The sequence below is a fragment of the Haliaeetus albicilla genome, chromosome 1 (genome assembly GCF_947461875.1).
Source record: "Haliaeetus albicilla chromosome 1, bHalAlb1.1, whole genome shotgun sequence".
Classification (NCBI taxonomy): Eukaryota; Metazoa; Chordata; class Aves; order Accipitriformes; family Accipitridae; genus Haliaeetus; species Haliaeetus albicilla.
The window spans coordinates 59,322,584-59,344,305 of NC_091483.1; the positions used below are offsets into that span (position 1 = coordinate 59,322,584).

The window sequence follows — 21,722 nt, forward strand, 5'->3', positions numbered from 1 at the left end:
GAAAGATGAGACAACACAAGCTCTGCATATTTTAGCTTTTTTTTGTGTGGTGGCCTAGCTTTGTGTCAGTGCCCCGATTCGCTTTTCAGTACTGCCACTGTTTAGTTGGGTGCCAACACAAGAGAAAGGGCTGAAACATGGCAAGGGAGAGGCAAGATCCACAGCAAGTCAGGACTGCGTGGCATGGCTAGGCAAAGGTAGCCTGCCTGCTGCCTCTCAGGAAGCGGAATGGTTATGTTCCAGGGCCAGCCCTAAATGAGCAGAGTTAGCCTACCTGCCTCTTACAGGGAGAGGTGGCTCTGCACACCGATGATGGCTGGATGTGCAAGGCTGCCAACTGGCAATGCACCCGAGACTTGGCAGAGTAGGCTTAACACCCAAGGCCAGAAAAAAAACTTTCAGAAAAACAATGTAGCCATGAAAGGAGGCTTGAAAGCCCCACGACAACAGCAAAGAGTGCTGAGAACAACCAAGCTTGTCCCCATATGTGGGCCATATCAGACTGTATGAGGCACTGGTGCCATGAGGAGGTACGGACTTGTGAGAACTCACAACTTCCATCCAACCTTCCTTTCTCACTGTAATTGTAGCATCGTCCTTGTTCTCTGGCTTGAAGGAGGTAAGCCACCCTTGGAAATATCGGAGGGCAAGATTTTCTTTCCTGCGTAATCCCTGTTGCATTACGGCATGGTATCACTGTCCCCAGGACAGGATGTGGTCCATCTTTCCGTATGGGAGCACGACACCACAGCTCCTTGGCTAGGCACAGGTAAACCCAGCTGGCTGACGTAAGCAGCCGTGATCAGAAATTTTCCTTTCTAACTTCATTCCACAGCATCTAAACGCATATTGTGAGGGATGCTTTAATTGCCGAGAAGCCTTGTGAGTCATGGGTTCCTAAAGAGGCTTCAGACTACTAGTAGAGAAACTACACTGTAAATTCCCTCGTACTCCGGAGGTGATGGCTGGGGGCCAAGCAAGCAAAGCGACCGTATTTCTGACGGGGGCGCAGACCCCTGGCCGCGGGGGGCTGTGGCAGAGCCACACGCACACCAGGCCCCAGAGGAGCTACTTTCCTCGCCCCTTCTCAGCGCTGACTTACTGGGGCTTTACCGAAGGCCGACGCGTTGCTTGAAAATGACACCGCCCGGCACGCCGGGCTGCGGCGGCCGCGTACCCTCCGCCCGCGCAGCGCCCGAGCCTGCCTCAGCCGGGCAGCGCAGGCCGGGTCCCGGCTGCCCCTGCCCGGCAACCAGCCCAGAGGCGGCGCGGCGCGGCGCGGGCGGCCCCCGGGCTCCCGTGCCGGGGTGGCAGCCGCCCCGCGGAGGGCCGGGCCGGGCCGGGCCGGGCCGGGCCGGGCCGCGCCGCGGAGGGGCGTGCGCGGAGGGCGGGAGCCGCGCGGCGCCGCCCCGGCCCCGCCGCCGCCGCCGCCGCCGGGAGCCGGCAGATCCGGGTCTCGTGGCGCGGGCTGACGTGTGAGCCGGCCCGAAGCAGCGGGGCCGAGCCGCGGGGCCGCCTCTGCCAGCCCGGCCGCCCTGCCCCTGCCCCTGCCCCCGCGCCCGCCCGCCCGAGCCGCGCAGCCCGCCGCAGCCCCTCCGCGCCCCCGCGACGGCGGCCAGAGCACGGTGAGCCGGGGGTGAGGGGCGGGGGGGGAGCGCCGCGGCGGGGAAGGGGAGGGCGCGGGCCGGCCGCGGCCAGGCAGAGCCGGGCCGGGTTTCCGCGGACACCCCCGCCCCTCCCTCCCTCCGGCCGGCCGGCCGGCGCGGAGCGGAGCGGCGCCGAGCGGCCCGCGGGGGGTGGCCGCGGAGCCTGGGGAGCCCCCGGTGGGGGCTGCGGGGGTAACTTCAAGCCTGTTGAAGCGCAGAAAACGTCCCCGCTGCCGGGCGCCTCGCCGGGTGCTCGGGAAGGTAAACACCGGGAGAGCCGGAGCCGTTCTGCTCGCGATTAGGCAGCGCTCTTCTTTTTCAAACCAGGGCAGCGTCCGCCCGTCTTCTTTAGAGCTGGTCTGGGTTTTTCTGGTTGTTGGCGGATTTAGCGCAAAGTGGCACTCTTCTGTCGATTCTTTTTTTTTTTTTTTAAAGGCTCTCAGTCTGATACTTTGAGCTAAAGGGTTTTAGTTTTCTCTCTGTAAAGAAGCTGGAAGTGGCATGCTGACACCAGGGTACGTGCTCCCAGGCTGCTCCCCGCTTTTTGAAAAGCGCGTGCAACTAAAGTAGGAGAAATTGAACAACATCTTCTGAAAGATAATCTCAGGAAAAGGACAGCGTCACGCTGCTGTTGTTTTATTAAAGATAGGATTCCTGCCAGGAACTCTTCATATGTGTACTCCAAGATGTGATTCGTAGCAGATTGCAGTGGGGACGGGGTATGCTGGCCTCGGAGACCACAAGATATCGTCCATGGTCATTCCTCTGCAGCTGTCACCGTGCCGGCTTCCCCAGATGTCCTGCCTTGCAGCTCAGCCGCTGCCTTCCATGGCAGTTCTGAGGCCTCGGCTAACCACTGCTTCTACATGAATGTGGCACATGACCTACATCAAAAACTTTTGTTTCCTGGCAAACACCTGTTTGTCTAGTCAGTCTTCAGGATTGTCTTTTAGATTATAGATTAGGCGGTGTAGGGACTGTTTGTGTTGTATGCTGGCTGAACATCCATGTCTATGCATATAGGTGAGTCTTGAAAACCATCTCCAGTTTTTAGAGGTGAGGACATCTAACTTTTTTGCTCTTAATAACTTACTATGTTAATGTTATTAGTGTGCCTGCTGAGGAAGGTACATATCTGCAGTGAGCATTAGCGGTTTACATCTCAGAAGTCTTCACATGCTTAGCTTTTAGAGTCCTATCCACTTTTATTCATTCCTGTTCCTTTCCAAAAGCAGACATCAGCTGGAAAAAATCAAAATGAGAAAAAAAAGAAGAAATCAATCTTACCTTTGATTTCTTCCTATATACAGTGAGAGAGAATAAATCCTTGATAATTCCATCTAATTCTTGTGACCTGTCGAGATGAAAGAAATCAAGCTATTGTTGTTGATCATTGATTTAAGAAAGTGACCCTGTCACTGACAGCGTGGCTTCAAATGGTAGAAGCAGTTGGCAAAATAAAAGTGACTGTAGTGTTAGCAGTACATTAGTCCGTTCAGTCCTGAGCGCTGTTCCTTCCCTTGCCACTGAGGTGGGCGAGTCCAACCTCTGGTTCTTTTTGCCCCCTTTTGTAAAATGTGAGATTTACAATTTTTGCCTAACTCTAGAGTGGTATTGAGTTCAGTATTTTAAGTGGTTTAAGATTATTTTCTGTAAGGTGCTAAACAAGTGCGAAGCCGTACTGGATGTGTTATTGGTCATTCCACAAAGTATTGTTGCATGTGCTTTTCTGGCAGGCAGGGACATCCCTGACCCACTCAGGACCATAAGCCGGGAGGGTCTGCTTTAGAACTGAGATGGTGGTAACAGCCATTCTGTAGCTCTGGGTGGATCTTATTTTAGCCTGGCCGGATATTATTTTGCTGACTATAGAAAGAAATATAATGAACATGGTTCTATGAAATTCCTTATACCGTGCATGTTGTGATGCTTTTGCAGCACCTTAACCCCAACCACAATCAAGTCCGTTAAGTCGGAAGTGCGTGGCCCCATTACATGGGCAACATTCTGCAGTCCATGTTCTTCCCTCGTTCTAAGGGAAAAATAAGAATAATACACTTGTTGTTAAAGAAGTAGTCTCCATAAAAACAATTTCAAAATGCATTATGGTTTTAATCACTTTGTAACTATTGTACCTGCTTTCAAAAGGTTGGTATTTGGTTTTAGAGAAAGTTAGTTTCTAACTGACTTCTTGTTTTGTTAATAACTTCTCAGTTTCTACTTTCATATATTTAGACTTCAGAATTAGTGATATGTGAATGTTATTTGCATAACAGATGTGCAATGATACAAAGTCTATGTTTGTGCTTCAGAATTTTCCCTCCTAGATATTTTAGGTACTTGACATACACACTTAAACACCAAATTTTGTCTCTGCTGAAGTTTGTGATAGCAGAATTGGGCCTAACAACATCATGAGCCTTCACAGGGCCAGTACAATGAAAGTAGCAAGATCCTCTTTCTCTTCTTATAAGCGCGTGTGAATGGAGGTGGTGCATGGTGCCCTGATAATACCAAGTATCAGCTTCTTACTACGTATGTTTTGAAGATTTATCAGATTACTTATCACAATAAATACAAAAATATTTTGGCAGATGCATTTATACATAGAAAAATTGATGTCATCTGCCCATATTCTGCTTGGGAAGCAAATCGGAGAGCCCGTGAGCCTGCTTTGCATACATGCTATTACAGACATGCTTTGCATACATGCATTTACATATGTGCTATTACGCTTGATGTTAAGTATGCTTTCCATTTTAACATCCTAGGTTATAGATTCAATTTATTAATATGTAAAGATCTATGTAATTGTTAATGAGACATCTGACTCTACAAGGCACTGAGTACTTCTTGGAAGATCCAAGTGCTCCCAAGTCCTCTATAGGTACAGTGGAAGCTAAGAAAACTTTGTAAGCTTATACCAGAGAACCAAATTTTGCAGTCCTTGTTCAAGTTAAAAAAAAAAAAAGGAAATATTTTCCCAGAATAGCTCCTTCAGCTTGTATGCCTTGACTCACCAACAGCTAGCTTCCCCGGTTCCCAAAGAGCCTCATTTGAAGAAAGACTCCTTAGCTCCTCATTAGGAAGGAATACAGTCAGGGATATGGGAAGGATCAGTCTGTGTTAGCTGTGTTAGTCTTAACTTCTGCTGGAGTTTAGTAGCAGTACAGTGGAGGAGTATGGTCCTATCCTCCTCTTTCCATCCCACCACCTATTCCATGGTATTGGCTGGGGCTGGGGGAAGAAAAAAGTTCCTTAGTGATGATTGATATGGCTTTTCATGAAATATTTGAAGATGCTCGGGGAGCAGCCTCTGGCATGATTGGGTGCTTGTACGTTTGCATGGTTATTAATTGAACAAATACGCTTCAGAGGCTTTAGTCAAAGTGTCTAGCTGATATTTTTATAGATAATGGAACAAATTAGTCCCATTTGGGTGGGAACAGATAGAATTACACTTGATAAAAGTTTTCCTCATTAAGATTGGTTCTGATTCTTCTGCAGCTCTGCATGCATTAAAAACCGTGGCTTTCTGGAGCTAAATATAGTTTCATTCTTACTTTATAAAACTGCTAGACAAATGTCAGATCCAAAGCACTGAGCTCTCCTAGAAAAGAAAAGATTTTTATCAGAATGAACAGAAAAGCTGTACAAAAATGTAACACCAACCATTTATGTGATATAAGCAGCTGCGATACTTTATTTGTTGAATCTTTGTCAAATACAGACCTCTAGTAATAGAGCCTTGCTCTTTTTTTATTCCTATATTCACATCTATATGTTCGTATATTTCCTGTCAGTTAATCATAAAAGCTTTATTTTTAGCAAGGCAATATTTTTAGAGAACTTGATAAAATCGTTTATGTCAGTTTTCATCCATTAAAAAGTTAGTTTATGGAAAAAACAGCTGTCCAAATGAAATTACATGAAGATGTGAAGTTGGGGGTTAGCTCTTCAAATAGTTGGACTAAATCAAGTGTGAAACACAGCTTCCTGGTGTGAGTGGCCTTAGTTTAACAAGAATTCCTGTGCGAGTGGTTACGGTGTTGTTAGGGGCTCATCACTTTCGTATCCAGGTGACACTGATGGCACCTTTCAGTAAGCACCCTTATTTGAAAAGACTAGATAAAGCTTTTATCGGAGGGCACCATGAAATACAGAAATATTCTTATATATAGACTTTTCTTGAGCCATGGAGATTGTCAGATGCTTCAGTTTCAAGTCAGTACCTAGAACAAAAGTGTCTAAAGATGAAAAATACCTTCTTTCCTGTGGGAAAACTGTGGAGCCGAAGGTGAGGTGTGTGCTGCAGACTAATCCTGATCCCATGAAATAGTACCATAGATTTTCCTTGTGCAAATTAATGTAACATATTTAAAAATCTGTTGCTAGTAGGTGCAGGGGAGCCTTGTATAATTAGTGTAGCACTTTCCTTTTTGATAACCTAAACTAGTCTGTGAGTCTGCTGAATTAGATGGATGTTATTCTCTGGTAAAAACTGGGTCGTCTTTTAGCTAAACATATGTAAATAACCAAGCCCAGAAATCCTGTTAATTGCTACAAATTCCCTCTGGTATAAGTACTGATTAAAAATATTCTAATTGATAAGCTTCAAATTGTTTACTGCAGGTATATAGAAAACCTGATTCAACTTCCATTGAAGTTGAAGACGGGCACCCGCTAGCTTCAGATAAAATTTGATCTGGCCTAAAGGGGTTAGCAGTAGGGCTGCCAGGGAATAGAGCTGCTTTCATCTGAAAATTGAAAATCCTGCTATCTTTCTCAGCATGCTGCTACCCTGCTAAATCTGTTTGCTCAGTGGCAAGTTATTAGAAACATATGTCATCCCTGGAGAAAAAAATAATGAAAATATTCCAAAGAATTTCAGTATAATTTTGTGTTTGTATGTGATGGGAGTAACATTAAGAAATAGTGTATTTTTACAGTTTTAAGGATTTAGTAAGGTATTTTGTAATCTAAACAATTGTACACTTAATAAACAAGTTTCAAAAAATTTCATAGCTCATGGTTTAGGGCTGCACTTGCTGGCTCAATATGGTGGAAAAACTTTCATTTTTATTTGTTTTGAAACTATACATTATTGTAAAGGAGTGAATAAGATAATTTTTTAATGTTTATTTTTGGTAAGAGGTGAAGTGTTTAAGAATTTCTGAATGATTGACCCTCCAAAAAAAATTACTTCAAAATAATGAGTTATTGCAGGCCACCTGAGCTGCGGTAACTGCCTGGGTGCTCACGGTTAGCTCAGGGCAGCTCTGAAGTATCTCAGCTTAACCTTTTTCTCTTATGGACTAGGCAAAGTCATGTTCACTCAGTGTTCCCATGGGCTAACTGCATGCATGGGGACCATTGCCGCAGCTCTGCTGCTTGTGCAATGGCTTTGTTACACCGTGGTAACTCATGAGTTTGAGTGCTGAGCCTCACTGGGTGACCTTTAAAGTTGGATTCGCTTTGAGCTCTCAGGTTGCTTTGGTACGTTTGAACATAATAATCATAATCTTGATTCCTACATCTTGGAACATGAGCAGAGGTGTTTTATGGATAGGTTACATAGCCTGTTATAGGAACATGTTCTTCTTCCGTACTTAGTCTTTTAAAGTAAATTATTAGTTTTGTATTATGAAGCCCAAAAGTTAAGTGCAAAACCTCTCTGGGTGAGGTAACCGACAGCAAAGTCAGTTTCCCAGTTCTACTCCCATGGGGAGGCTGATGTGAGATGCTCACCTCTGCAGTTTTTCATCTGCAGGGACTACCCTTTATTCTTCTTTCCCTGCAAAAGTCTGCCTCCCTGGAAGGCCAGCTCCTCTTTTGTGTGTAGCCACTTGTTCAGAATCAGGCCTGCCAACACATTGCTACACAAGCCTGCAGCCCTGGTTGGCGTGGCGCAGTGTGGGTGTCCTCTCAGTGCTGGTGCAGAAGTGCTCTCAGCAGGGGTTTCAGATTCGGTATGTGTTGCTTCCAGCAGTAGCCCATTGCTCGTACAGCTGCAGGGGTGCTGAATTTAGGAGGTTGGCAATTGTTGTGGGGAATGGGAAGAAGAGTGTTGACACAAGCAGTGGGGGAGTCTATAGTGCCAGAGACACTAACCAAAAGCAGGAGAGTAAGCAAATTTGCCTAGGAGCTGGCTCTTCTACTTACCACTCAAGCGGAAAATCCTGTTAAAGTCAATGAGAGTTCTTGCCTTACTGAAGACCACAGGAGAGGGCTCCCGGTTTGTTCTGTAAACTGGTTGAAATACATGTTAGTAATTTTACAGAGGATAGCCCACCCTTTTGCATTAACATATGTAAAACAAAATTATTAAATAGCCATCAGTCATTCGGTGCAATAAGAATAATTTTGTTGTCCTAGACAATTGTCACAGTCTCCTACACTAGAAATAAATGTTAAAGTGAAGCTGAAGCATTTACTTAGCAGCAAGAGGGTATTATTCTTGGACAATGTTCTGTGTCATTGACATCTTCTCTTAATTAGCTTTCATATTCCAAGAGATTTCTTCCAGAAAAATGTTATCATTTTAACAAAAGGATGACCAAATGCTGACAGCTGGAGTTTGGCAATAACATTCTGTATCAAATATCAGTAAATGAATTCTAAAATAGCTGGACTGCTTTTTTGGTCCATGACTGGATATGCATAATTAGCTCCTTTTGAAGTGTTTTGCCCAGAAGAAATGTTAAGCCACCTGCATGGGAATAAGTAAATAGCTTTTTTTAATCTTGGTGGGTCTTATTTAGCTCCCTTAGGGAGTTCAGTTTTGATCACTGACATTAGCCTTATAGCCTTAAAGCCTGAAATCTCTCTCTCCTCACATGTTGGGGACTAGGCATGAAAAGGAAGGTGGGAAACAGAACTGGAACAGTGCGGGGTGTCAGTGTATGAGTTCTTGTCCTGTGAGAGTTGTGCTTGACACTGACAAGCCTTAATTAAACTGAAAGAAGCATCTGTGTCATCTTCTGTATTTCCCGGATACACCATTCTGTGTTGAACTGATGCACCTCAGCATACCTGTAACCTTGGTTAGCCTTGTCCACAAATAGTAAGTTTCCTGCCAGGTTCCTACTAGATCCTGCCACCCTTTAAAGCGGTGTGAACTTTTTCACATATTTTAGTGAGAGAAGGGTTGTGATGCTTGGCTGTGAAAGGGCTTTGACCATAATTATGTCTTCTAAGTTTTCATGCTCTGGCCCCTGCTTCACTGCTCTAGGTGCTAGAGCTGTTGGCAGAGTCACCACAAGAATTTCCTGACCCACTCGGAGCAAGTCCAAATGTCCGCATTGGAGTAAAAACGCTGGTGGCCCAGCAATGCTCACAATGTTGTGGTGGTCACACAGCGGTGGACTCGTGCTGTGGAGACAAGGGATGTACCAGTGCTCCACTAGTCTTGTGAGACCATCAGAAAAAAAACATCAGGAGGATCCTTAGCACTTACTTCTCAGTTCTGAGCCTGTCCCTGCTCAAAAGCTCCTTCCCTGATTTCGGCATGTCACTGTAGTATCCTTCAGTGGCTGGCTCAGCATTTCTTAGCTTCTTTGGGTTTGCTTCTATTTTTAAGGAGTTGTTTTGTATTAAATTAGCATTTGTAAGAAGCACCAGATGGATGACACTGGAAAATTTATTCATAATCTACTTAGCGAATGATTTGTGAGGTGGTAGCAAAGTTACCCGCTAGTATGCCTCGAGAAGAACGTAGCTGGATGAGCAGTTCTTTTGTGGAGCTCCTACTGGTCTTGATGTCTCTGTTGAAACCAACAGGAACAGCACCAGTTGCATACATCTGTGTGCATGGTTAAGCACTGACTTTTCCATGAGGAAAGGAACTGGCTTAGCTTAATCTGCATTGGGAAGTTCATCTTAGATCTTGTTAATTATCCTGAGAAAAGTTATAGTGTAAAAATACACTTGCCAACTCATTAGGCTACAGCTGGAAGTCCAGGGAGATGTGCTGATGCTTTCAAGTACGAAATCAGCTGCTTCCCCCCCCAGCTCCTGAAATTATAAGGAGAGTGAAGAGGATTGTTTTATACTCTGAAAGTGTTGCTGTGTCTAGGAACCTTCTTTGGGTGTTGTATCAGCTATCAAAATCATTGCAGTTCTTTCCCCTGGAAAAGCTAAATGGATGATCTGAACTGGGACAATTAGTTGAAGAAAGCTGTAATTGGAGCCACGCTTTACTGTGGCAGTGCTCCTCCTGGCAGGACCCACATTTATATCCTGCTGTTTTGCTTTTGCTGCCCAGTCAGCCAGTTGGTTTTCTTTTGTCCTGAAAACGCTATTTTATGCCCAGGAGGAGGCCTGGTAGAAAAAGATCATCCGTAGTCCTCTAGAGATCTGTGACCTTGCAGAACTAGTAGATCCTGGTCCACTGAAGCCAATGGGAGTGCTGGTATTTGTTTCAGTAGGATAGAACTGTAAGCGTGAAAGAGGTGATGGGAGAGAGCCTCTCTTGCATTGTTAATAAAAGGGATTAAAAATTACCATTATAAAAAAGCCAAGTATAATGTTGCAGTGTTTCAGACTTAAGCTCTATGAGGGAATATTTACTTGAACTATCTAAATTACAATAGTAGAGGAGAACAGATCCTTAGAATGTTTTAATTAGTATCAATTTGTATACAAGATTCTTCTTTTTTACAGAACCTATTTTTAGCCTTGTTTGAACAGAGGAAGTTGCTTTGTAAAGGAAGTTTCCTTAGAAATTTTCAAGCTTATTTTTGCCAGTTCTATAACCCTGACAGTTTAAAACTCTTGCATAAAAAATGCAGACCACCTCCACTGGTTTCTTACGCCAGGCCCTTGGCTTCTGGATTAATTTTGACTTAGTGCAGTGTCCTCCCATATTGCCTTAGAATCCTGTATCCATTAACTTCAGACAGAATAGCATATATTTATTTTAAAGTACTTCTTATTTTTCTCTTTATTTTCTCCCTATATCCGTAGTTCCTTTTATGATATTTCTTCCCTGTTCAACTACAAACACTTTTGTTTTCTTACACTGTCCTGTAGTTTTATCCTGTGTTTAGTTATTCCCTTCCTTTGCTTTTTTAATGTCCCTTTTACCATTTCTGCATTGTTCCTCCTTTGTAGTGCTCTGGTGATAGGAAATGTGCTGCATTTCTGGTGGTAGCAATTGAAAAAACTAGAAATTTCACCAAGATCTTTGCAGGTAAAATCAGCCAGTCCTATCTACATGTATCTCTGTTTTGTTTTTTTAAGAGAGAAACCCCAAATGCATGCATAGTACTTTTTCCCTCAATGCTCTAACCCAGTCTGAAGAGAAACTTGGTGCAGAAATCAACGGATAAAACTCCCTGGCCTGTCTTACTCACAAAGTTTAGCTGTAGAACTGAAATAATAGGAATTTAAATAATAGGCTAGTGACTTGGATGTAGGTAGTTAATCAAAAGACTAACAAAACACTCAGGATTCTGTGGGAGGGTGGGTGTGCATGAAGTGCAAATATTACAGAAGATGGCTATCAACAGGAAAATGCGTTATAGAACAAATACAGAAAATTCTGACTTTGGCTGGGATTCACTGGAATTGAATGTTTAGGCACCTCGTGGTTGGTTGTCCTACTGCAGATACCTTTATCTATTATTTTACTGTATACCTAATTGATGTTGAATTGGACTTTGTGTGACTAGGCAGGGTTCAGTGAGTCCAGTCCCTAGAAAAGGCAGGATTAGAAACAGATTTTGGAGTAACCACTTGTACCAGAAGCATTCTGAAGCACCCAGTAACGAGTCAGCTGAGGTGCCAAGTGCCCCTGGAGTACTGATGGTACCAGGGGAACAGAGTGGCCAAGGAAGAGAAGAAAGAGTCCTATAAAAGCAGAGATCAGGAGCTTTATGAGGAGCTGGTCACAGCAGTCTTTTCCTGCTTTAACTGAAGCAAATTTCTACCCCCTGGGTTAATGGGTACTATGGTCACACAGTCCCAGAGCCTGGTAGTTTCTCTGGGACAGGACTTCATGTGCAGGATTGCAAGGGTGTTATGCTACATGGGGCCAACATACAGGACGTTTTAGATGCTAGAAGAGAATACTTGGAAGTCATTTGAAGATGAGTAAGATTATACAGAAGAACCAAACTTGGGGCGTGCTGTGAGGAAAATAATTACAGAAAGGGTCAGGTATTGTAAGAAAACATAGATACTAAGATGGCTTAGGTGCCAGTAAAAAGGCAAGAGAACAAATCCTTTTTATGGAAATGTGGATCCTTTAGGAGATCATGGAAGACTATAGGAGAGAGGGTTTCTGCCTCTGACAGTAAGATAAAAATGAACATTTTATCTTTGGGGCAATGCATTGTTCATGCTTTGTGTATGGCTTCTGCTGTTTTAGCCCTTTATCATTTTTCAGAATGCCTGCAGAGGCATAACAAGTCATTTCCTTTCTTTCCACATTTTTATTTTAAATTTTATACATATTTTAATTTGTTCTGCCACATTTCTCTCAAATTGAACTCAGAAGCAAAATTAACTTCATGGCTTGTTAGAGATATTTGACAATTGTGCTTTGAGTTACTGCAGTTAGCTGAAAAACAGTAATGAGGAGCTGAATAGGGTTTTGTTTCTTTTTAAAGTAATGTGGAAAGATTCTGTTACTTGTCTGCTGTACTGTGAGGTATTTTGCTCCCAAAGATTTCTTACCTTCAATCTTCAAGGAAACAGCAACACAGCAAAAATAGTTCTTAACAGAGGAAATCTTCAGCCATTGTATGTATCGTGTGTGTGACAGTCTACATTTTAAAAGTGCCCGGATCCAGGAAAGATAAGAATTAATGGGCTTAGAGTTTTGATGCTGAAGATGCCAGGTTTAGTCCATGATAAATCTGCAGCGACTCTGATTTATGTATCATATACAGTGAGTGTTTCTTTGAATATTGGAATGATAAATATTTTTACACACTTCTTTATACCAACGAGTAGAGATCACCAATATGTGCACTTTGACAAGCTTGCTAATCAGCACTGTATTGGAGTCACATTGGAGGACATCCAGCACATGGAAAATTGACAAAACTTCTTGTTTGCCTTCATGCTAGAAAGGAATTCAGTTTTGTAATGATTAGGGTGGAGAGAGGCAGAGTATAATTTCTGTCTCCCAGAGCTCACCAGCTGCATGCTGTTTACTCAGGAGAGGTGTTGCTGATTTGGGAAATAATGTATAGTCATTGCAATAATTTAAAATACAGAAGAGTCTCCAGGTACAAAAAACAATCAGACTGTAGCCATAAAGATTGCTTTTTTGATAGTAAGGTGTATAAAATATAATACACAGCTGTAGGGCTGGGATTGGGGAGGATAATAAAAGAAGAAACAATTTGCAATAATTACTATAACTGAAAATGCTGGTTTTTAGATCACGAGAGACTAGAAATATTTTTCAGTATGGCTTCATTGCCTACAATTTCAAATAGATGCTCAAGTCAAAAGGTAGTGGTGGGCTTTTATTTCTGTCTTAAATCATCAGAGACCATCCTCCACTTTGCTCCCGAATTATAGTAATTCCGGCTCTGACTGCAGTATTTTAATTTCAGTAGTACTGTTTATGATTGCCTCTGTGGGCATCTTTACACTGGAAAGATCATATTGACTCTTTGATGGTACATCATATTTGTCCACGTTTACTAATTTTCTCCTTTATTATGCTCTCTATCAGTTTCCTTAGTCTAGAGGCCATAATACATACCTTCTCAGCTGTTATCAGTGAGAGCTTTGGCATATTTACAAAATGTATCTTCCAGCTGCTTGTAAACCCTGTGAACTAAATACTGTGCTAGCAGTAATATGGCCAAACCAAAACACAGTCATTTTAAGTAGAGTAAAAGTAACTCTCTCAGTCAGAGTACTTGCAGGTATTTGACATCATACCCTTACCAATTGCTGTGGTCTTACCAGTTACTCTGTACATTCCAAGAAAAACAAGGTAACAATTGTCCTGGCTTCAGCTGGGATAGAGTTAATTTTCTTTCTAGTAGCTGGCATAGTGTTATGTCTTGGATTCAGTATAAGGAGAATGTTGATAACACACTGATGTCTTCAGTTGTTGCTCAGTAGTGTTCAGACTAAGTCAAGGATTTTTCAGCTTCTCATGCCCAGCCAGCAAGAAGGCTGGAGGGGCACAAGAAGTTGGGAGGGGACGCAGCCGGGACAGCTGACCCAAACTGGCCAAAGGGGTATTCCATACCATGTGACATCATGCCCAGTATATAAACTGGGGACAGTTGGCCTGGGGGGATTGCTGGTTGGGAACTAACTGGGCATCGGTCAGCGAATGGTGAGCAATCGCATTTTGCATCACTTGTTTTGTATATTCCAATCCTTTTATTAGTATTGTCATTTTATTACTGTTATTATTATCATTATTAGTTTCTTCCTTTCTGTTCTGTTACACCATTCTTATCTCAACCCATGAGTTTTACCTTTTTCCTTCCGATTCTCTCCTCCATCCCACTGGGTGGGAGGGGAGTGAGTGAGTGGCTGCATGGTGCTTAGTTGCTGGCTGGGGTTAAACCACGACACAATAAACAGGAAAACATACAGATAAATAAGTAAAGTAAAACAAAATAAAACCACAAGCTTTTTTTCTTTCTCCAGGTCATTAGGAAAAGAATGGAGCACATCCTCCCATTTTCTGTGATAGATTTTATGTAGAAGAACTGTATTTGCAGAAGGTGGAGAGCTGGTGTGACTCACAGCAAAGAGGTCAGAGTTGGGCAGAACAAGTTAGCAGCTGACGTGAGATCAGACAATTGCAAGTACGGGGAGGCAGGCAGGAAGCACCTTGCAATTCTGGAACAGGATTTTGATATGAACAGGCTGTCTAAGAGCATGCAGTGGAGCCAGGGAATCCTGCTCCATGATATATACAAATACTAGTGTCTTATTACTAAATCTTACACAGGGTCACAAAACATTAATAGACTTAAGGATCTGATTACAGAGCTTAGTTGATATTTAGTACTTTATGCGTTCATAGTGTGTTACAAATAATACAGTTATTTAGCCAGGAATGTTTTAATGAGGAATACAGACATGAGAGTGTCATTTTACAAGTGAAAATCATCGTATAATATAGAGTAGTTCTCTCTTCTTTATAACTGGTCAGCCATGTATAAAATCTGTTTCCTCCAGTTCCCAGCAAAAATAATTGCATAAAGGGGGATTAGTTACCTGTGTTTTTTTAAAGTAGTAAGATAACGCAAGTTTAGCATCTTTATCAGGGGAAAACCTAGTGCTGTTCCCAAAATAGATGGTCCATCTTCAGTCCTTTGCCGATGAAAGAGCTTGTTATAGGCTTGGAGGAAGGCAAGATAAAGGATGATTCCTTTCAGCATCATGTGAAGGTGAGAAAGCTTATAAGGGATCTTTTGTTGAAAGCTTGGATGGCATTTTACTTGGTGACATGTGTTCTGCTTTATTTTAGCTCATTAAGGTAATTTGTCACGTACAGTTCAGATGCCTTGGGGTAAATTCCTTCTAGTGTACCTCCACTTAAATTTATGATGTTATATGACAGATGAATTTTCCCGTTTGTCTAATGTTTTTCAGTTGTATGCTTTACAAAGAACGTTAGCCTGGTTTCATTGGTGATGACTCTTATCTGATATTTTGATTTCTTGTAGTCATGTATAAACACTCATCTACTAATTGCTGTGACATTACTATGTGTTACTGACTCCTAAATTCTTTCAAGTTACAATTAAATACTGTTTTGCAACTTTACTGCTTCAAATACCTTCTTTTGGATGTCAGCATTATTTCTCATGCTAAGATAGTTTTAGAAAGGCTATTCTGGTTGAAGTGGCGTATCATCCAGGGAGCTTGTGTAGTTAAAAAATTTCTTCTATTGGTGCAGTTCTAGTGGTTCTGAGATAATTTCATAGAAGTTAATGTAGTAGCTTTATAATGAACTCTCAGAAAGAATCATGAGATCATCTGCTGTGATCTCCTGTATATTGGAGAACATTATATCTAAACTTGGGTGCTTCTATACATTACTCAATAACCTGTATTTGGCTGAAGCACATCTGAATGCATTGAGAGATGGGAAATCCACCCCTTCTTTGGCAGTTTGTTGCACTGGTCAGTTACTGTAATGGTAAAAATGTATGTCTGGCTTCTCTTTTGAATTTTGTTGATTACAGCTTCCAGTCATTGGTTCTTGATCACCTGTTCATTGAAGAACACTGTCTGGCACTCTCAGCTATGGCAGAGGGTAATACAGAAGAGTGGTAGGCATTGACAGAGGAAGGACTTCTGAAATGCATTTTCTTTTTTCCTTCTCTTTATTCCCCCAAGAGGGAAGAACTATTGTGGTGATACGTGCTGTTGAATGAAGATATCTTATAGTCATATGGGTTATTCCTCTTTCTCCTAGTGAGGTTAAAACATTAAAATGCTTATGTGTGATCAAGGCTGTAAGTTTTTATAGGTGATGACTGCAGAGCCCATCTGTTGATTCAGCACACCCTTACCAAATGGCTCGCACCTTCATAAACTACTTGTTTTAGAAAACTGAGAGGTTGTACCTGCTCTGTGCTGCTGCATTTATTAAGCTTTCCAGTTATCTCACATTAGGGCCCCAGTGCATGCAACACAAACACAATCTGAATCCAGCTTTATTGATGCCAAGTTAACAAAAATATTTTGAAAGTATCATTATGCAGAACTAATCGAATACATCATAAGAGTCCTCATTCAAGAGAAATCAATCCCTGATTTGACCTCAAGGGTAGAAATGCCTTGCAATCTGCTGCCCATTTTGACCATCACTGAGAAGGCTACTGGTAAATAGTAAAGATACGCTTGTATACGCTTGACATGTCTGGTGTAAATGGTTTTAGCAGGTGAATAACATAGAATTGATTCCCCACCATGTCCATTACAGCTTCTTTGAACTTTCTGTATTGCTAAGTGTATGACCTACTTCTTTGATCTTAAATCAGTGTGTGTAGCTCCATTTTTAAAGTGTTTCCAAGTACATCCACTTTTGCACCCCTGCTGCTTGCTTTCATTATACAATAAGGATGATTGTTTCTCCCTTTAGCAAAGAACTTACCAGGTTTTAAATTATTTTCCTGTACGTTGATCCAGAGGGAGAATGCCAACAGTTTGTTAGGGTTTAGGAGTACAAGTTCCCCTGACTTTTCAAATTGTATTCGTACACTTAAGAGTCCCACTATGCAGATGAGAGATCAGAATTTAATCTTTGTCATTCTTGTTTGTTAGGATGTATTTCATTGTGGTACATGGGAAAACCCAGGGGAGATGCATAAATTATTGCCAAAAAATTATTTGGCTCTCTAAAGAAGCCTGTGTGAGACACTGCTTTCAGCAACATCAAAATGTAACTGCACATACCAGACTTCTTCATTCATGCTGCCAAAGGAATAATAGGATTACCCTGCTTTGTTTTGCTTTTTCACCCTGGCATTAAATGAACTGAAACTTGATGTGTGAGTCTCTGCAAAATAAGGTCAGTTGAAAAAGAGTTCATTGTCCCTTTATTCTTTTTCTTAGGTGTTCACAGAAAAGTTCAGGTTTATCCAGAGAACCATGGCAGAAGGTGGATTTGATCCTTGTGAATGCATTTGCTCGCATGAACATGCAATGAGAAGACTGATTAATCTGGTAAGGATAATATGAGGATATTTGGAAGGGTGGTTTTTCAGACATTACTTCAGCTGTTGTAGATTTGCAGTTACTGATGCTTTTGATTATGCTTATTCAGTTGCGTGTACAGTTAGAATCTGTGTATCTGACTTTCTGATGAGCTTTTGAATAGTTAATACAAATGATAGCTTTCTGTTTATTTCCTAGGGCTGCATTTTGACAGCGTTTCTTATTGAAATGTTTCTTTGTAACCCTTTTTTAGTCTGCATAAAAACAAACTACCCTGCAAACTCTGAGTTCAAGGTGATAGCACATATATGAAGTTCCACATACTCATATGGCAAGATAACAATGTCTAAATTTTTAAAACTAATCTTTAAAAAGTTCTGAAGTTGAGAATCCAGTGGTTTTGAGTTCTGTTTCTTGCTGTGTCATTAATATGGTTGAGTAACTTCAAGCAAGTTATTTTACATTGCTGTAACTGTGACCTGTAAAATAGCAATGATTCTTTGCTTCCTTATGGAACTTAGTTCACTGTCCATTGAAGAAAAAGCTACAAAGTGCTGATTTTTTTTTTCCTGAGTAAAAGTATATATTTCTTAAAATAACACTAATGATTGTGAACTGTGAGCAATTAGGTGACCTTGATTACAACTCTAATTTGGTTAAACTGGTTTTTAAGATCACATTGTACATCAGCTTCACTGGATGTACTTCCCCTTGTTGATTTTCATAAGTTTGTTTTTATCCCATTTTCTTTCTTAGGGCCTAAATTAATGTTCTTTTAAGTTACTGAGTACATCAACTGCTCAAGGCAATATGTGTGAAGAGCATCTTCTCTAGGATCAGGCTCTTCTTCAAGAGATTTCTCAGCAGTATTTTAGGAAGGTTATCATGAAAATATGGCATCCACTAGCCTGTGATAAGAGTAGGGCTAATGTGTAAGTCCCCAAAGAATGTATTTCTGGGAATAAGGAATCAATTTGTGTGCTTGCCCTTAAAATAAAACCACTTCCACATGCATACATCCACAAAAGAACATACTTGTTTTAAACAGCACTTTGCAAGAAGTATATATAGCTTGTTCTTGCAAATGTGTGGGTTACACTCATATAGCCCTGCTTCACCCTGAACATAAAATCCTGAGCGTCCACACTTTATTGGCCTTGGAGTGTATTGTTACACTATCTCTTCTGGAGTGCCGGGTGAAGAACCTGACGCCAGGCAGATGCTGTACCTGTGCGTGCTCTCAGGGAGCTTGGCTGACCCCATTTTCCAGAATTTCTCTGCTCAGAGTAAGCAGAGTTCACCCCGCATGTCCATAACGCAGCACTGCAGAACCTATGCCATCCTGTCCTCACATTGCACCCCTGGGCCTGTGCACACAGAATGCCTCCCCAAAAACACACAGGCCACACTGGGAGCCAAAATAGCCCAGACCAGGCTCTCTCGGTGGAAGTGCTACATCAGTGGCTGCAGCAGAAGGCAAAACCATCCCCCACAAGGACAAGAGGAAATGACAAGCGCTTGTCACCTCACAGACCACGAGACCAGCATCCATCAAAGCTGGAGGTGCCAGACAGCCCAGATCCATGTAGTGGCCAGCTGCACCAAAGTCCAAAATGACACCAGACAAATAGAGCATGTCTGCATAGCCAATTCCATGTGCTTTATGGGCCCGATATCATTTCCCTTTGGTAGTTCCTAAGTGTGGTGCAGCCAGTGCTCTCTTGGTACTCACAAGTCATTAGAGGTTGACTCATTTTGTTATTGCTGAACAGGCAATAGGCTTATTTGGGGGATGGAAGTGCAAGAAGTGAAAGGGATATGTGCCCATTTGCTGGTGTTACCAGAATTGTTCAGGGTGGAAGGGACTTCAGGAGGTTGTCTCGGCCGACCTCCTGCTCAAAGCAGGATCAACAGTGAATTCAGACCAGGTCATTCAAGGCTTGCTTTCCAGCTGAGTCATGAAAACCTTCAAGGATAGCAGTTCCACAGCCTCTTGGGGAATGTTTGACAGTCCTTGTGGTAGAGAATTTTTTCCATCTGGTGTTCTAGTTGAATGTGTCATACTCTCTGCCATACAGCACTGTGAAGAGCCTGTCTCTGTCCTGTCCGTAACCTCCTTGTAAGTACTGGGGGGCTGCTGTTAGATCCTCGCAAAGCTATCTCTTCTCTGCGCTCAGCAATCCCAGCTGCCTCAGCCTCTCCTTACTGGGCAAGTGCTCCAGCCCCTGGTGACCCCCTGCTGAATTCACTTCAGTCTGTAAATATGTCTTGTGTAGGGAAGCTTGAGACTGGATGCAGTATTCCAGATACAGGTTTAAAGTGCTGAGTACAGGGGTGTAATCGCATCCTTCAGTCACTTACGCACTGTTTAAAGGTCAATGCTGTTGGCACAAGGGTGTCGAAAATTGAGGCTTCTGTGCAGAACAGTTGTCTGTTCTGTGGAGCCTTTACATCAGGGCCCAGCCATCCTAGCTCATGCTTCCCAGTTAGAGGCACAATTTCAAAATATTCTGAGCTCTCCCTGCTACCCCCCTATGGACCCTCATACACATGTTCTTTCCCAAGAAGGATTGTCCTCTTGTCCTCAACATGACATTTGTACCATATCCCACAGTTGTGTTGATTCTGGACCTTGAGGCCTCTAGGCACATGCTAGAGTGGTGACAAAGGAACCCCCAGGACCAAGCTTCAGGAATTCAGGAGGGAGAAGGGAGGATGCATGTTGGCTGCCCTTTCCTCTGAGGCTTGTCGGATGCAAATCTGCAGTTTTGACCCCCATTCAGCATTTTTTCTTTTCCTTTTTTTTTGCTAGAAGATATTGACACTCAATGGCACCAGTCAGCCAGTTCTTATGTTGTGGCTGGAGGATTCTAGATATGAACGATGTAGGTGAGTTGTGTCCAATGTCAGAAGAAGTGCCACAAAGGTCTGTGAGATTTTGTTCCTGGGCTGCTCTGTGCAGTGTAAGGTGGGTGCAAATGGATCATCTGGAGGCACACTGGTTCCTGCATTGTGAATGTAAACAGAGCACATCATAGGTGCATGCTCTTGGGCAGTCACCAAGACCAGTCTAACAGTGTTCCTGTGTAGTTGCAGGAATGGAGTTTATTGCTCAGTGTCCGGCTTCTAAAAAGATCATACCAATTAGCACTTGAAACTGTGAGGAGTAAGGGGAAATGCCAGATTTCATCTATCCTAAAAAGCAAAACAGATGGTCCTAAATATTTATAAGAGCAAATCACTAGCTGGGATAATTGAGCAGAATCTAGAAAGGAAAAGTCTCAAAAGTCTCAGTCACCAGCCAGAGTATCCTCAGGTAACCTGTTGCATGATTTTAGCAGGGGCCTTGCTAAACCTTCATTATTGCATCTGTAACTTTTATGCTTCAGTAAGAGTTTGCTTTCTAAGCTGCTGTTTTTGCACTCAATCTTACACAACATAAGCAAACAGGAATTTTACTATTTGTTTTAAAAGGAACCCATGAACTTCGGTTCTCAAAGTTGCTGAACCCCGTAAGTCTCAGTGGAGACTGGGTACCCACTACCTCTAAAAGTTGGATCCTCAAAACCTTTACTCCAAAACCATTGCAATACAAGAAAGCTAGGCAATCTGTGGTTGTTCAGCCTGTGGGAGGAAAAAAAATATCCAAACATGCTGTATAGAACCAGAATGGTTCCCTATACCTACTTAATTGTTGATTCTTTTTAACCTAGATAGGTATAAAACACACCAGAGCACATTTGAATGTGTTGTAGTTGGGAGTACTTGTCAGGATTTTGGAGCAAATTGCATAACAAAGTGGCTGTCATTACCTCCAGACTGAGCATTGCAAATCCAGAAGTTCATAGTTAAGATCAAATTTAACAGAGTAACTGTAATTATAAGAGATGCCCAGAAATGTACTTTTAGGATTCTTCAGTTCAGAAATGACATTGTGCAAAAACCACGTGATTGATGTAGACTTTAATAACTTGCATTTGGGTTAAAGTAAACTTTACAGGCTCATTTGTTTATACCTGTATAGAACAACACTGATAAGAGTTAAGGCTTCTGCTGCTGAAGAAGGCATGATGTATTCAGTTATGACTGTTACATGTAGAGTTAGAAATACATATTCAGATACACAGGATTTCTGTTAGAGTTAACTGTATGGGAAATTTGAATGAAGCTGCTATGCCAAGGTCAGACAGAGGTTAAAAAGTCTGACTCTACAACCTGAAGTTCTGGTTTTAATTCCCAGCGCGTTACTTTTAATTTCTAATTTCACTGGTGTATTTACTTTGAAATTCTTAGAAAATGTATTTAGCATTCAAAGTACAATTTGTGGATGAATACATTATATTTTTTCATATATAGCGTATAGTTTAAACCTCTACTTGAAATGCAGGCTTCAGTTCATCTTGTCATTACAATTAATGCTTA

General features: G+C 42.2%; 1 protein-coding gene across 2 annotated transcripts in view; it reads left to right on the forward strand.

Annotated features, from left to right (window-relative positions):
- Positions 1–1,414: 1,414 nt before the first annotated feature.
- The window catches only part of SMIM14 (small integral membrane protein 14), a 42,914-nt gene continuing 22,606 nt past the window's right edge, over positions 1,415–21,722 (forward strand). Inside the window, exons 1-2 of one of the 2 annotated variants that reach the window (XM_069791508.1) lie at positions 1,415–1,625; positions 17,199–17,309. In XM_069791508.1, coding sequence (XP_069647609.1) covers positions 17,235–17,309 — 75 coding nt within the window. In that variant the 5' untranslated portion in view covers positions 1,415–1,625; positions 17,199–17,234. Of the gene's footprint in view, positions 1,626–1,788; positions 1,908–17,198; positions 17,310–21,722 lie in introns of those variants that run through there. The other variant, XM_069791516.1, reaches the window with a different exon arrangement.